Raw genomic sequence first — 12,827 nt, 5'->3', positions numbered from 1 at the left:
GTAGCAACATTTTTACAAAAGTAGTAATGAATCAACCAGAAAGGTGTTCAAACTTTTGTACATTCCATATTTACCATTTTATTAATTTCAATCTGTTTAAAACAAATAAACAGTAATTTTTCAAAATACCATATTTTTCGCTCCATAAGACGCACCTGACCATAAGACGCACCTAGGATTCAGAGGGGGAAAATTAAAAAAAAAAAAAAAAAATTGTGCTAAACCGGCTCTGCGTCTGGGCGTCTTATGGAGCAAATTAGGGGAGTGCATAGCTTTTTTTTTTTCTCCCCATTTTGTTTTCGGGTCTGGGGAGGGCCATTTCGGTCCACTCCCCAGATCAGAAAACTTTTTTCTCTGGGAACCCCTCCCCCCCCCCAAAAAAACCCCATCCCACACTTTAAATTAACAACCCCCACCCTCCTGACTCCCCCAAGACCTGCCGACTTAATTTACCACAACCCCCCAAGACCTGCCGACTTAATTTACCACAACCCCCCACCCTCCTGACCCCCCCAAGACCTGCCAAACGTCCCTGGTGGTCCAGGAGCGGTCCGGGAACGATCTCCTGGGCGTGGGCCGTCGGCTGCCAGTAATCAAAATGGCGCCGACGGCCCTTTGCCCTCACTATGTCACTGGGACCGACCGCTGCTATTGGTCTTGGGGGGGGTCAGGAGGGTGGGGGGTTGCGGTAAATTAAGTCGGCAGGTCTTGGGGGAGTCGGGGGGGGGGGGGAGTTGTTAGATTTTTGTTTGTTTTTTTTATATTCGCTCCATAAGACGCACATACATTTTCCCCCCACTTTTGGGGGGAAAAAAGTGCGTCTTATGGAGCGAAAAATACGGTAAATTGCAGAAAGGTGCCATGTTTAACTTTGTACCATGTAGAGGTTTTGCCAACTTCTGTTCACTAGGAGATTCATTGAAACATACAGTTTTGACCAGGACTGTTTACATTTTTGCACAAAACTGCATATTAAATAACATAAAGGAAGACCAGCAAATATAGTGTCTATCGAAGAAGAGCAATCTTTTATAATAAATCACAAGAATTCTATTGAAAATAAACAGAAAAATGAAAAATAGTCAAAACGATCAACAAACATATTAAACAGAGCTATCAACATATTTTCCCCCAAAAAAGGATAGTGCTCACATTTATAATCATTTAACCCTATTTTGTGAGAGACAAATGATTATAAATGTGAGCTCTACTATGCCTAGTAACATGTTTGTTAACAAATGATTATAAATGTGAGCTCTGCTATGGCTGGTAACATGTTTGTTAACAGATGATTATAAATGTGAGCTCTGCTATGCCTGGTAAAATGTTTGTTAACAAATGATTATAAATGTGAGCTCTACTATCCCTAGTAACATGTTTGTTAACAAATGATTATAAATGTGAGCTCTACTATCCCTAGTAACATGTTTGTTAACAAATGATTATAAATGTGAGCTCTACTATCCCTAGTAACATGTTTGTTAACAAATGATTATAAATGTGAGCTCTACTATCCCTAGTAACATGTTTGTTAACAAATGATTATAAATGTGAGCTCTGCTATGCCTGGTAACATGTTTGTTAACAAATGATTATAAATGTGAGCTCTACTATCCCTGGTAACATGTTTGTTAACAAATGATTATAAATGTGAGCTCTGCTATGCCTAGTAACATGTTTGTTAACAAATGATTATAAATGTGAGCTCTGCTATGCCTGGTAACATGTTTGTTAACAAATGATTATAAATGTGAGCTCTACTATCCCCAGTAACATGTTTGTTAACAAATGATTATAAATGTGAGCTCTGCTATCCCTAGTAACATGTTTGTTAACAAACGATTATAAATGTGAGCTCTGCTATGCCTAGTAACATGTTTGTTAACAAATGATTATAAATGTGAGCTCTGCTATGCCTGGTAACATGTTTGTTAACAAATGATTATAAATGTGAGCTCTACTATCCCTAGTAACATGTTTGTTAACAAATGATTATAAATGTGAGCTCTGCTATGCCTGGCAACATTTTATTTATTTGAAAATTTTTATATACCGACATTAGTAAGGGGACATCACATCGGTTTACATAAAACTGTAAATTTAACTCTGAACTGAATAATGAACAGCTTAAAATAACATGTTTGTTAACAAATGATTATAAATGTGAGCTCTGCTATGCCTAGTAACATGTTTGTTAATAGTTTTGTCTGCTTTTCAATTGACTTTGTGATTTGTTATAAAAGACTCCTCTTCCTCGATGGACACCACATTTGCCTGCCTTCATTAAGCTATTTTCTTATATTGCACTGGCAACAAATCACTCCATAAAGCTGCTATTGTACGCACATTTTAGGGGCTCCTAGATCACCCCCCTTCAGAAGATACGTTTAGGAATACAGACACAACAATGTTCTGTTAAACATTAGGCTAGTCTGTTATCAGAAAGGTGTGCTGCGGACACCGGTTTTGTTTTCTGCGATTGGCATCATTCTCTTCCCCCATTTTTTTGGAAGGCTCTTTGGTGGCGGAGGTTTCTTACTACGGTCGCCATGTTTCGGCTCAGATTTGGAGAAATAAAGGTCAAAAAGATAAGTAGCATCTGATACTTTTTCTATTGGTCCGTCTTCAGACCAGATTTACTAAGCTTTATTCCCCATGGATACAGCTTAGGGGAAAAGTCTTAGTAAATCAGGACCTCAACTGCTTTGGGGGTTAATTTCCAGAAGTGTTAAAGCCTTTCAATTTTATCTTCAGATGAATTTTCAGCTAAACTCAGAAAGCTTTCAGCTGCAAACCTAGCTAGCTAAGACCAGCTGAGATTTAGGTCTGCAATCTTTTCATTCCAAGTTAACCAGCTAGCAGTGATCAGTTAAGTTCTGTGCCCTCAAACTAGCCACGCCTCTGGTTCCACTCCAGGTCCCCTGTGTATTTAGCCAGTTGGATGGGACAGCTATTTTTGACCAGCTAGCTCCTGAATTAGCCAGTTAAACCTTTTGAAAATGACACATTGCTACTTATCTGATAATTTCCAGACCAGGCAGATGAATTCAGAACCAGTGGTGTTATGCACCTCTATCAGCAGATGAAGACAGAGCAAAGCTGATGTCACAGTATATATATATTACTGCAGTAACATTAGCCTGCCAGTAGGTATTCTCTTCAAAAGCCAACTGTGGACAGACAAGCAAAAACTTGATTAATAACAGATAACCATTTCCGTACTCGGGCAACAGGAAACATTGGGCTCGGACAAAGAATGCATTAACACTAGTCTAGGGGCTGGACTAACACTTAGCAGTAACCCCTAGAACACGTAACCATGCAGGAGGACCATATAACAATCATTCGGCAGGAAGGAAAGGGAAATTATCAGGTAAGTAGTAAGGTTTCATTTAATAGCACCCAGACTGATGAATTCAGAACCAGTGGGATGTACCCAAACTACTCCCTAATAGGGCAGAAGGCTGCCCGAGGTCCTCTGAAAACTGCACATGCAAAGGCTGTGTCCTCCCGTGCCTGCATATCCAGATGATAATACCTGGAAAAGGTGTGTAAGGAAGACCATGTCGCAGCTCGGCAAATGTTGACGGGAGACAACAATCTAACTTCCGCCCATGACACTGCCTGAACCCTAATGGAATGAGCCTTAAACTGACTAGGAAACGGCTTTTCAGCATCCACATACATGGCCGTATCTACCTCCTTAATCCAGCGAGCTATTGTAGCCCGCAAAGCCAGCTCAGTCTGTTGACCTCCACCATGAAGGACAAACAGGCAATCCGGCTTCCGGAAAAGTTTAGAAACCTCCAGATCCCTCATGAAATGTCTCTTGATATCCAAGGGTCGCAACAGGCGATATTCCTCTGCATCTCTTTCTCTATCCAGTGACAGCAGGGAAATGGACTGATTTAAGTGAAAATCTGAGATAACTTTTGGCAAAAAGGAAGGAACAGTGCTCAGCTGTATTGCCCCTGGAGTTACCCAAAGGAATGGCTCCCAGCAAGACAAGGTCTGTAGCTCGGATATTTGGCGTGCAGAACAAATTGCGACAAAAGGAAAGCCTACACATCGGTCGAAACGTAGGGCTTGCCAGAAATCCAAAACCACATTAAGACTGCACAAGGGTACCGGTAACCGCAAGGGAGGACGAAGATGTTTCACTCCTTTCAAGAAACGAGTCACATCTGGATGAGCAGATAAAGATTCACCCAACCCCTGAAACAGGCAAGAGCCGCTACTTGCACCTTTAAGGAATTAAGGGCCAACCCTTTATTCAATCCGTCCTGCAAAAATTCCAACATGAGTGGGATCTTAACCTCCAGACAGCTTCGCTCCAAGAATAAAAGTTTTCTTGAAGTCCCTTCTTTTCGAACAGCCAAGCTCACCCTCACCAGACGACGTGCCTTTTCAGTGGCAGGTCCCAACCTCTGGAACTCTATTCCAAAACACCTTAGGCTCCAAATGAACTTAAGGGGATTTAAGAAAAATCTAAAAATTTACCTATGCACCATCACTTATAAACAGACAATAGAAGACTAAGTTCCACTTGGTCTCCTTTTGAGATACCTTACTTTTCTGTCTCTAGGATGACTGTTTTGATAAAATTGTTTTGTCCTGTTTTGTTACTTTATTTTATGTATGATTTTATATTGCTATGTTTTTATTATGAATGAGCCTTCTGTGAAATGGTTTGATCTAACTACATTGTATAAAGCGGTATACCAAAAAAGATTTTTTTAAATAAATAACTGAACAAGGAAGAACATCTCCATCTTCACACCAAGCTCAAACACTCGCCAAACCCGCACATAGGCTAAGGAAGTGGAGAACTTTCTCGCTCATAGCAAGGTGGCAAACACCACAGTAGAATATCCACACTTCAGCAACCGAGCCCTCTCAAGGGTCATACTGTATGTCAAAATCGATTTGGATCTTTGTGAAGAACAGGTCCCTACCACAACAGATTCCTGTAAGCCAGAAACCGAAGGGGGGAGTCTACCAGGAGCCATCGTAGATCCTCATATCATGATCTCCTGGGCTAATCTGATGCCACCAAAAGCACCATCCTTCTGTGATCCTCGATCCTCCGAACCATTCTGCCCAACATGGGCCACGGGGGAAAAGCATACAGCAGCTTGTCTTCTTTTTCTTTTTTTTTTTTTATTTTCTATTTTCAAATTTTCACAAAATTACATCATGAAATTATTCATTAATGAAATACGGTACATATTCTGGAATACAGCATAATATAATATAACACACAGATCTGTTTAAGAATCAAATTACCTTCCATATACATTCCTAAATATAAGAATTCAGGGCAAGTAAGAAAAATGAACGAAAGTAGACGTAATTTAATACATGTAAATAGGAATTAGGTAGGGAAGCAAAGCACTTAAATTTAGTCAGTTACTCTGCAAGATTTTCTACGGGGTGTCCTACCAAGAAATCCCTCAATTGGATAGGGTCAAAGAAAACATAGTTATTCCCTTTATAACTTATGCAGCACTTACACGGAAATTTTAATACAAACCGGGCACCTAAATTGAGTACCCTTTGTTTCATAACTAGGAATTCCTTCCTTCGTTGTTGAGTGCATTTAACTATATCGGGATAAATCCATAGTTTTGCTCCGTAAAACAGAGCAGTTCTATTCCTGAAGAACCTTTTCATTATAAAGTTACGATCTGATAAAAAGGCAAATGATATTAACATTACTTTCCTTTCTTTGACCTCTGTCTCAACGGATAATTCCAGTATATCTGAAATATCCAGAGATGGTATATTTTGCTCTTCCTGGGGGACTCTTTGAGGCATATAATATGCTCTAGTGCATACTGGAAATGCAGTTTCAGGAATTTTTAGAATTTCTTTCATGTATGTTTTAAATAAATCTATTGGGGAAATTAATCTCACCACAGGGAAATTTATTACTCTCAAATTTAACATTCTAGAACTATTTTCCAGTTTTTCCAATCTTTTTCCCATGGCGCTTTCTGATTTCACCAAATTCTTTTGCAAAGAGTCCATATTCTTAATGTTTTCTTCCTGAAGCTTTATTTGTTCTTCCATAGTCCCAATCCTAGTGGCATTTCCTTGGGTTTTCATTTCTATGTCAGACATCGAGTGGGCAATTGACTTTAAAGCAGTGTCTATTGCTTTTAGAGCATACCACACTTTCCCAAGAGTCACATCCTCTGGTTTTCCAACATTTATTTCCAATTTGGGGATTTCTTTAGCTGACTCACCCCTTTCTTGCAGCAGTGCCGGTCTGATATTCTCCGAGGTTCCAACCGTAGTTCGGGGCCTCTCCTCTCCTCTGGCCCCTCTCTCCGATGTCTCACTCGCCGGTTCTCTCTGGGGGGTGTGCATACTTGCACCTTCCTCTCCCAGGTCCCCCGAAGTAGATTCCCAAAGCGCTAGATTCCAAACGCCCTGGGGCTCTTCAGGCACAGAATCGGCTGTGCTCCTCGGGCGCTCCGGCCTCACTGGCTCGCCAGGGCTTAGCGTCACATCCGGGGTCAGGGGTGAGTCTGCTCGTTCCGCAGGCTCTACACCAGCGACCAGCCCGCTTGGCGTCCCGCTTGCTCCCGCCAAGAAGCCTTCAATCCGCGGCTGAGAGGGGTCTATGCTCGGGGAACTTGTTACGATCCCCCGAACCTTCCCCTTGCGTTTCGTATGGGGCATATTTTTTCCGAATTCAGATCAAACAGGAAAAACGCCGCGGAGCTCACTTCTTGGCGTCCTACCTAGCGGCCATCTTGCCCCGGCTTGCACTACTTTCTGAAGTGCCCGCCACAGCAGCTTGTCTTCTGGCCATTCCTGCATGACAGCATCAATACCCAAGGACTTCAGATCTCTCCTGTGACTGAAGAATCAAGAAACTTTCACATTACGAGAAGTCGCCAGCTGGTCTAGAAACGGAAGGCCCCAGTGATCCACTATCAGCTAAAAATGCCTCATCCAACAATACCCATTCTCCTGGGTCTAGTCTCTCCCTGCTGAGAAAGTTGCTCTTACATTGTCTTTTCCTGCAATGTGTGAGGCCAAGATCTCCTGAAGATGCATTTCCACCCATTCCATAACTTGGTCTATCTCCTGCGACATTTGTTGGCTCTTGGTTTCTCCTTGCCAACTGATGTAAGCCACTGTCATTTCATTGTTCAAATTATCTGCCTTGCGTGACCCTGCAACCTGCCACTGAACTGCAAGTATGTAAACCGGACCGCCCAGACTTCCAGCTGATTGAGTTTCCAGAGAGACTCTTCCACACTCCAGTGCTGTCAGGTCCTGATCATGAGCTCCACAACCCTGGAGGCTCATATCTGTCGTGAGTACTAACCGGTCTGGTGATTTTAGGGAAATTCCCTTTCTTAGATGATCCACTTGTAACTACCATCGTAATTGAGGCTAGACCTCCATCAGCAGGTGGAGCTGAATAGAATAGTCCTGCAACTGTGGGCTCCAACGAGAAAGTAGGGAGCGCCGAATAGGATGCATATGCGCCCTCGCTCACGGCACCACTTCCAGTGCTGCCGCCATCAAACCAAATCGGGCTTATATTGTTCATCAACAGATACATCTGTGCTATCAACTTCTGAATACGAACCGAACACTGAGATACTCTAATGATTGAGATGCTCTTGGCCAGGTTCATCATCCAACCAAGCACCTGCAACAGGGAGATCACCTTGTGGGTCACCAGGTGGCTCTCTTCCAGAGACTTGGCCTGAATCAGCCAGTTGTCCAAATACAGGTGTACCAGGACCCCATCCTTCCTCAAATCTGCCGCCACTACCATCATAACCTTGGAAAAAGTTCTGGGCGCGGTGGCCAGAACAAAAGGCAGCACTCGAAACTGATAATGGCATCCCAACACCGTGAAATGCAGAAAATGTTGGTGCTCTAATCGGATGTGAATATGGAGGTACATCTCGGACAGATCCAAGGAGTTCAGAAATTCCTCCAACTGCACTGCCATTATCACTGTTTCCATGCAAATATGAGTCACCCGCAAATGATGGTTGACTCCTTTGAGATCCAGGATAGGAAGAAAGGAGCTCTCCTTGGGCACAACAAAATAAATGGAATATTGACCTGTATTTTCTTGAGACGTGGACACTGGGACCACAGCCCTCAGACTGAGGAGCCTTGACAATGTACACTCCACTGCCTGCCTCTTTTGCAGGGAGACACCATGAACACACCCCAATGAACACTGCAAAACTCCAATGCATATCCCTCTCGTATCACTTCCAGGACCCATTAGATTCAATGTGATTTCAACCCACCTCTGATAAAAGAAAGAGGCCCCCCTATTTCCTGTTCCCGGGGGTGGGTCAGAAACTTTCGCTGGGAGTCTTGGGAGGTTCCACTAACCGAGCCCGCACCCCGTCTGGGCTGTCTGGGACAAAAGTACTGACACCTACCAAAAGATAGTCCTCTGAAAGGTTGCTCCTCTGTAGGGTCGAAAATGCTTGAATCCCCATGAATCCTCTCACACCAAAAGAGCGTGGTGTCTGCTTCTTATCCTCCGGCAACCGAGGAACCGGGGATTCGCCCCACTTACTGGCCAGCTTCTCCAACTCGTTCCCAAACAAGAGCGAGCCTTTAAAGGGCAAATTCATAAGGTTAGCCTTGGATGTCGCATCGGCCGACCAATTCTCAGCCATAACCGAAGCCTGGCCACTATTACCAAAGCCACCCCCCCCTCTGGCTGAGGTGCAGACCAAATCACAGCCCGCACCTGCTATAAAGGTGGCTGCTGGTTCCTTAACTGCCCTGGAATTCATTCCAGTTTTATTAACATCCAAAGAGAGAACTAAACAAGAGCGAGCCACCAGGGAACAAGAAGAAGCTACCTGCAAGGTCATTGCCACTGCTTCAAATGGTTGCTTAAGGATGGCCTCAATCCTCCTATTGTGCACATCCTTCAAGGCTACACCTCCCTCCATGGGGATAGTCGTCCGCTTGGAGTTGGCACAGATAAGCGCATCCACTTTCGGAAAACGCAAATGCTCTCTCACCACTAGATCCAGGGGGTACAGGCCTTCTAAAGCTCAACCCCCTTTGAAATTAGCCTCCAGGGCATCCCACTCAAGATCAATCTTGAATGGGTTTGAAGCTGCCCCAGGTACTCCCAGTATTTTTAATGTCCAGCTGAATTCACGCTGCAAAATATATCAGCACAAAATTTAGGCGTCACAAAACTAGGCGCATTTCCGCCCTTCCAAATTTAAGCGCACAACCGATGCTTCCCAAATTATGCACACAGGCAAACATGCACTAACGACAGAGCATCCAAACGGTGGACATGCAACTTGGATACACAGTCAGATATGCATTTGAACACACTAATGGCCCTGAAGAGGGCAGCCTAATGCATAAGAAAAAACACATGAAAACGCCATCGCAGCCTAACACATGGCACACAGAGAAAAGCCTAACAGCAGGACCAAGCCCACCTGGGCTGCTCAACCCGCAAGGCTGCCCATGTCCCTAGACTTCCCTCGGGAGCAGGAACAAACATCAGAATGGTGCGCCCTTCTACTCTGTCTCTGTCTTTTTCTTTTTAAACCTTATCTGAGCTCAGCCTTTCCCAGCTGAGTAGAGAGATGGTCTCCGGAAGCAGGGAGAAAGAGCATATATCATCATCGCCGTGCTCAGCTTCCTGCACCCGCTGCCTTTCAGCGGTTTAACAGCCAAGTCCACGCCAACTGAGAAAACCCAACTACTGGGACCAAGGCACTCATCTGAGGGACCACAGTAATCACATCAGGAATTCTCAACTGAGAGAGGGACCATTTGGTATCACTGCAGGAGAGTGGGCAAATTAAATCTCCATTTATATCTTCTTCTAAAGTTTGAAGCAATCCCCAATAGTGAGATGCACGTCCACCATCTGCTGGAGACGGAGAATACTGGCGGGCTGTTGTCAGTGCAGGGGTACAAATACTGTGACGTCAGCTTAGCTCCGTCTCCATCTGCTGGTAGAGGTGCATAACCCACTGGCTCTACATTCATCTGTCTGGGCGCTAGGAAATTCCCCACATTTTATACTGCCTGACCCAATGCAGTTCAAAAGTAGTTAACAGCAAAAAAGGACATTCAAATAGAATTAAGTTATAAACATCAATAAAACGTCACGACCATACACCTGACAATTAAAGCTGTTATCAGCTTTCCAGAGTTATGCTCCTTTGCAAAAACTGAAATGAAGGGAGGATACTCTCAAGACTTATTCTATTAGGTTAGTGCTTGCACCTTAAATATTGGCCTTTATTCCACTTAAGTTCTTATGCACTTTTTTTTTTTAATAGAAGTTTTCAGAAGCATCTTGATTCTTATCTACTTCTGATTCTTAGTACTAATTCCACACCAAATCAAAATTTCCTGAAGAAGGCTTGACGTTTCCTATCAAATTTACCACCTTGGGCCCATCCACTTTTTCCTTTCTTTTAAGGAAATCGTTGCTCATAAGTTGAAAAACAAGCTGCTCGCTACCGCGGCTTGGCTGGCAGCAGTGAAGCATGGAAAATAATCTTTCTACAAAGGGAATACAGAAAGGGCCAATTCCCAGCGCTGTGAGCGCAGCTGGCATTGTAGCAGCCCAGGTCGTGTTCTGCGAAGGCCTGCAGTTCATCACTGGAAGCAACCCGTGATTTTGGCAAGCAAGGGCTATCATGTGCATTTCCAGCTACACTGGCTATATAACAGCAGAAAACAGGAAGGAGGATCATTTAAAACAAAAGTTCTGCGTGAAAGCTGGCCCGATGGCTCAGTGATATGGAGTCCGCAGACACTGGGAACACAGCACCGCAGGCCTGTCCCTCTCAGCGCTGTGCTGAAGGCAGTCTGGTTTTCAGACTATCCATAGTGAATACGCGCGAGATAGATTTGCATACATTGGAGACCTATTGAATATAAATGCATCTCACGCATGTTCATTGCGGCTATCCTGAAAACCCAACCAGTAAAGTGTTCCTGCAGGATAGGCTCCAGAACATCATCTACAGAGCAGAAGGGATAAGACCAAAGAGTCTCTGAACACTGTCTGCTGGCAAAGCTACCTTTCCCCCCAGCCTCAGGGAGGGCTCTACTGCAATGTGAAACTATGTTATACTGTGTCACAGGAAGTGAGCTGCTGTCATGGCTTCATATTTAGAAATCAGGGTTCAAACATCTCCATTTAATTTACTGTGCAAACCAAAGCAAGTTCTCTCTCTGATTTCCTTAATCACTTGTTCCCCAGACTCATGGCGGTATGCTGTACTGGATCATCAATAAATCTACGTATTCCCATCTCAAAGGGTCACCGTACTTCAACTGAGTTAGCACAGCAGTTAAGGGAAAAGCTCCAACAAACTGCACTCTCCCCTAGAAATCCACATCGCTTCCCATTCACCCTTCCCAAGCCAGAAAATGCAGGAGGTAAAAACCTCCACGCGCATGAAATAAACTCCAAATATTAAAAATCAATGCAGTAACCACTTTCTGGACATGCTGGCGCTTATTTCTTTAGATGCTGGAAGGAACATACCCTGTTGCAAAGTTGCTGTCTTCCTTCCACTCAACAATTCGACAGATGAAAATTATATTTAAATAGTCTTCGGATCTGGCTACAAAATCCTCGGGACAGTCTGTCAAGGGCACGTAGACACGTGGGAGTCGGTGGTCCGCCGGCGAGAACATAGCACACCTTTTGGACAGTTCGCTAGTCTTATCTGTCAGGAGCTTAATGAAGCCGGTGGCTGCCCTGGAGTGTTTCTTCTCCAATATGTACACCACCTAGAAGAGAGAAACAAGGTTCAGCGGTCCCTCCGTCTCACACCATAGATACCCCCCAGGGATCTGTAGGAGCACCAAGTACCCCGGGTGCACCCGGGGTACATTACTCAAATAATGATTTTATTTATGAAATTGTAACCGAACTTTATTGGCACCTGTTAGAATGTACGATATCCTAGATTTACTAACCTTAGTCTATGTGCCTATTTGTAAACCGTTGCGATGGTATATAACTTAGTGACAGTATAGAAACGTTTTTAAATAAATAAATAAATACAATTTTCTACTTATTGGCTCTGGAAGATCTAACAGTAACACAGTAAATGATGGCAGATAAAGACCAACATGGCCCATCCAATCTGCCCAGCAAGGAGTTTAAGGCTGTAACTGCCCCTCTCCTTCTGCTTACTGTTCTAACTTTCACTCTTTGTACGGTAGAAAAAGGTCAATTGGCCCATCCAGCCCGCCCGCCCTGCTAAGGATACATCCCAGCTGCCAGTTGCAGAATGTGACCTCTTGGACGATCTCCCTCGGTATCCAGGAAGTTTTTCTGTCATCTTCTTCCTTTGTTCTCTATCATCTTAGACGGATGAGCACACACCCAGTATCTCTCTTCCCATGTCAACCCGCAAAGCTTTGTAATAATCTAAAGAGCTACTCATACCAGCATGGCCATTGCCTGAATGACATGCCTCCTAGGTCCCCTTCCGAAGCTGCTAGACAGACCCAGGGTCACATGTCCGCATACGTTTCCTCTAGGACTTCTAGTTATTGCGGTTTTTGTAAACTGCCAGGCCCAGGCTGCTATTTAATTCTATCACAGCAGCCTGCCAGACAGGCCTGGCCACGTGACTGCCTGCTTTTCCACTAGGGCTTTTAACATTACCCTCTTTATTAATCGAATATCCTAGACACTTGTCATGACGCTAAGCCATGCGTCTGCTCTCTCTTAAATTTTTGCAACTAAGGATCCTCTGAGCTTAACCCACACCCTCTTAAAGTCCATGACTGTTTTAGCTTCCACCACCCACTCCAAGTGG

At 44.0% G+C, this 12,827-nt stretch overlaps 1 protein-coding gene across 4 annotated transcripts in view; it reads right to left on the bottom strand.

Moving 5' to 3' along the window:
• The window catches only part of DIS3L2 (DIS3 like 3'-5' exoribonuclease 2), a 432,959-nt gene that overhangs the window by 241,484 nt on the left and 178,648 nt on the right, over nt 1-12,827 (bottom strand). For all 4 annotated transcript variants that reach the window (XM_029615480.1, XM_029615481.1, XM_029615482.1 and 1 more), the window contains one exon: nt 11,540-11,787. In XM_029615480.1, coding sequence (XP_029471340.1) covers nt 11,540-11,787 — 248 coding nt within the window. The remainder of the gene's footprint in view (nt 1-11,539; nt 11,788-12,827) is intronic.

The sequence above is a fragment of the Rhinatrema bivittatum genome, chromosome 9 (genome assembly GCF_901001135.1).
Source record: "Rhinatrema bivittatum chromosome 9, aRhiBiv1.1, whole genome shotgun sequence".
Classification (NCBI taxonomy): Eukaryota; Metazoa; Chordata; class Amphibia; order Gymnophiona; family Rhinatrematidae; genus Rhinatrema; species Rhinatrema bivittatum.
Note: the sequence above shows the minus strand (reverse complement) of the source record. Positions and strands in the feature narration are given on the sequence as shown.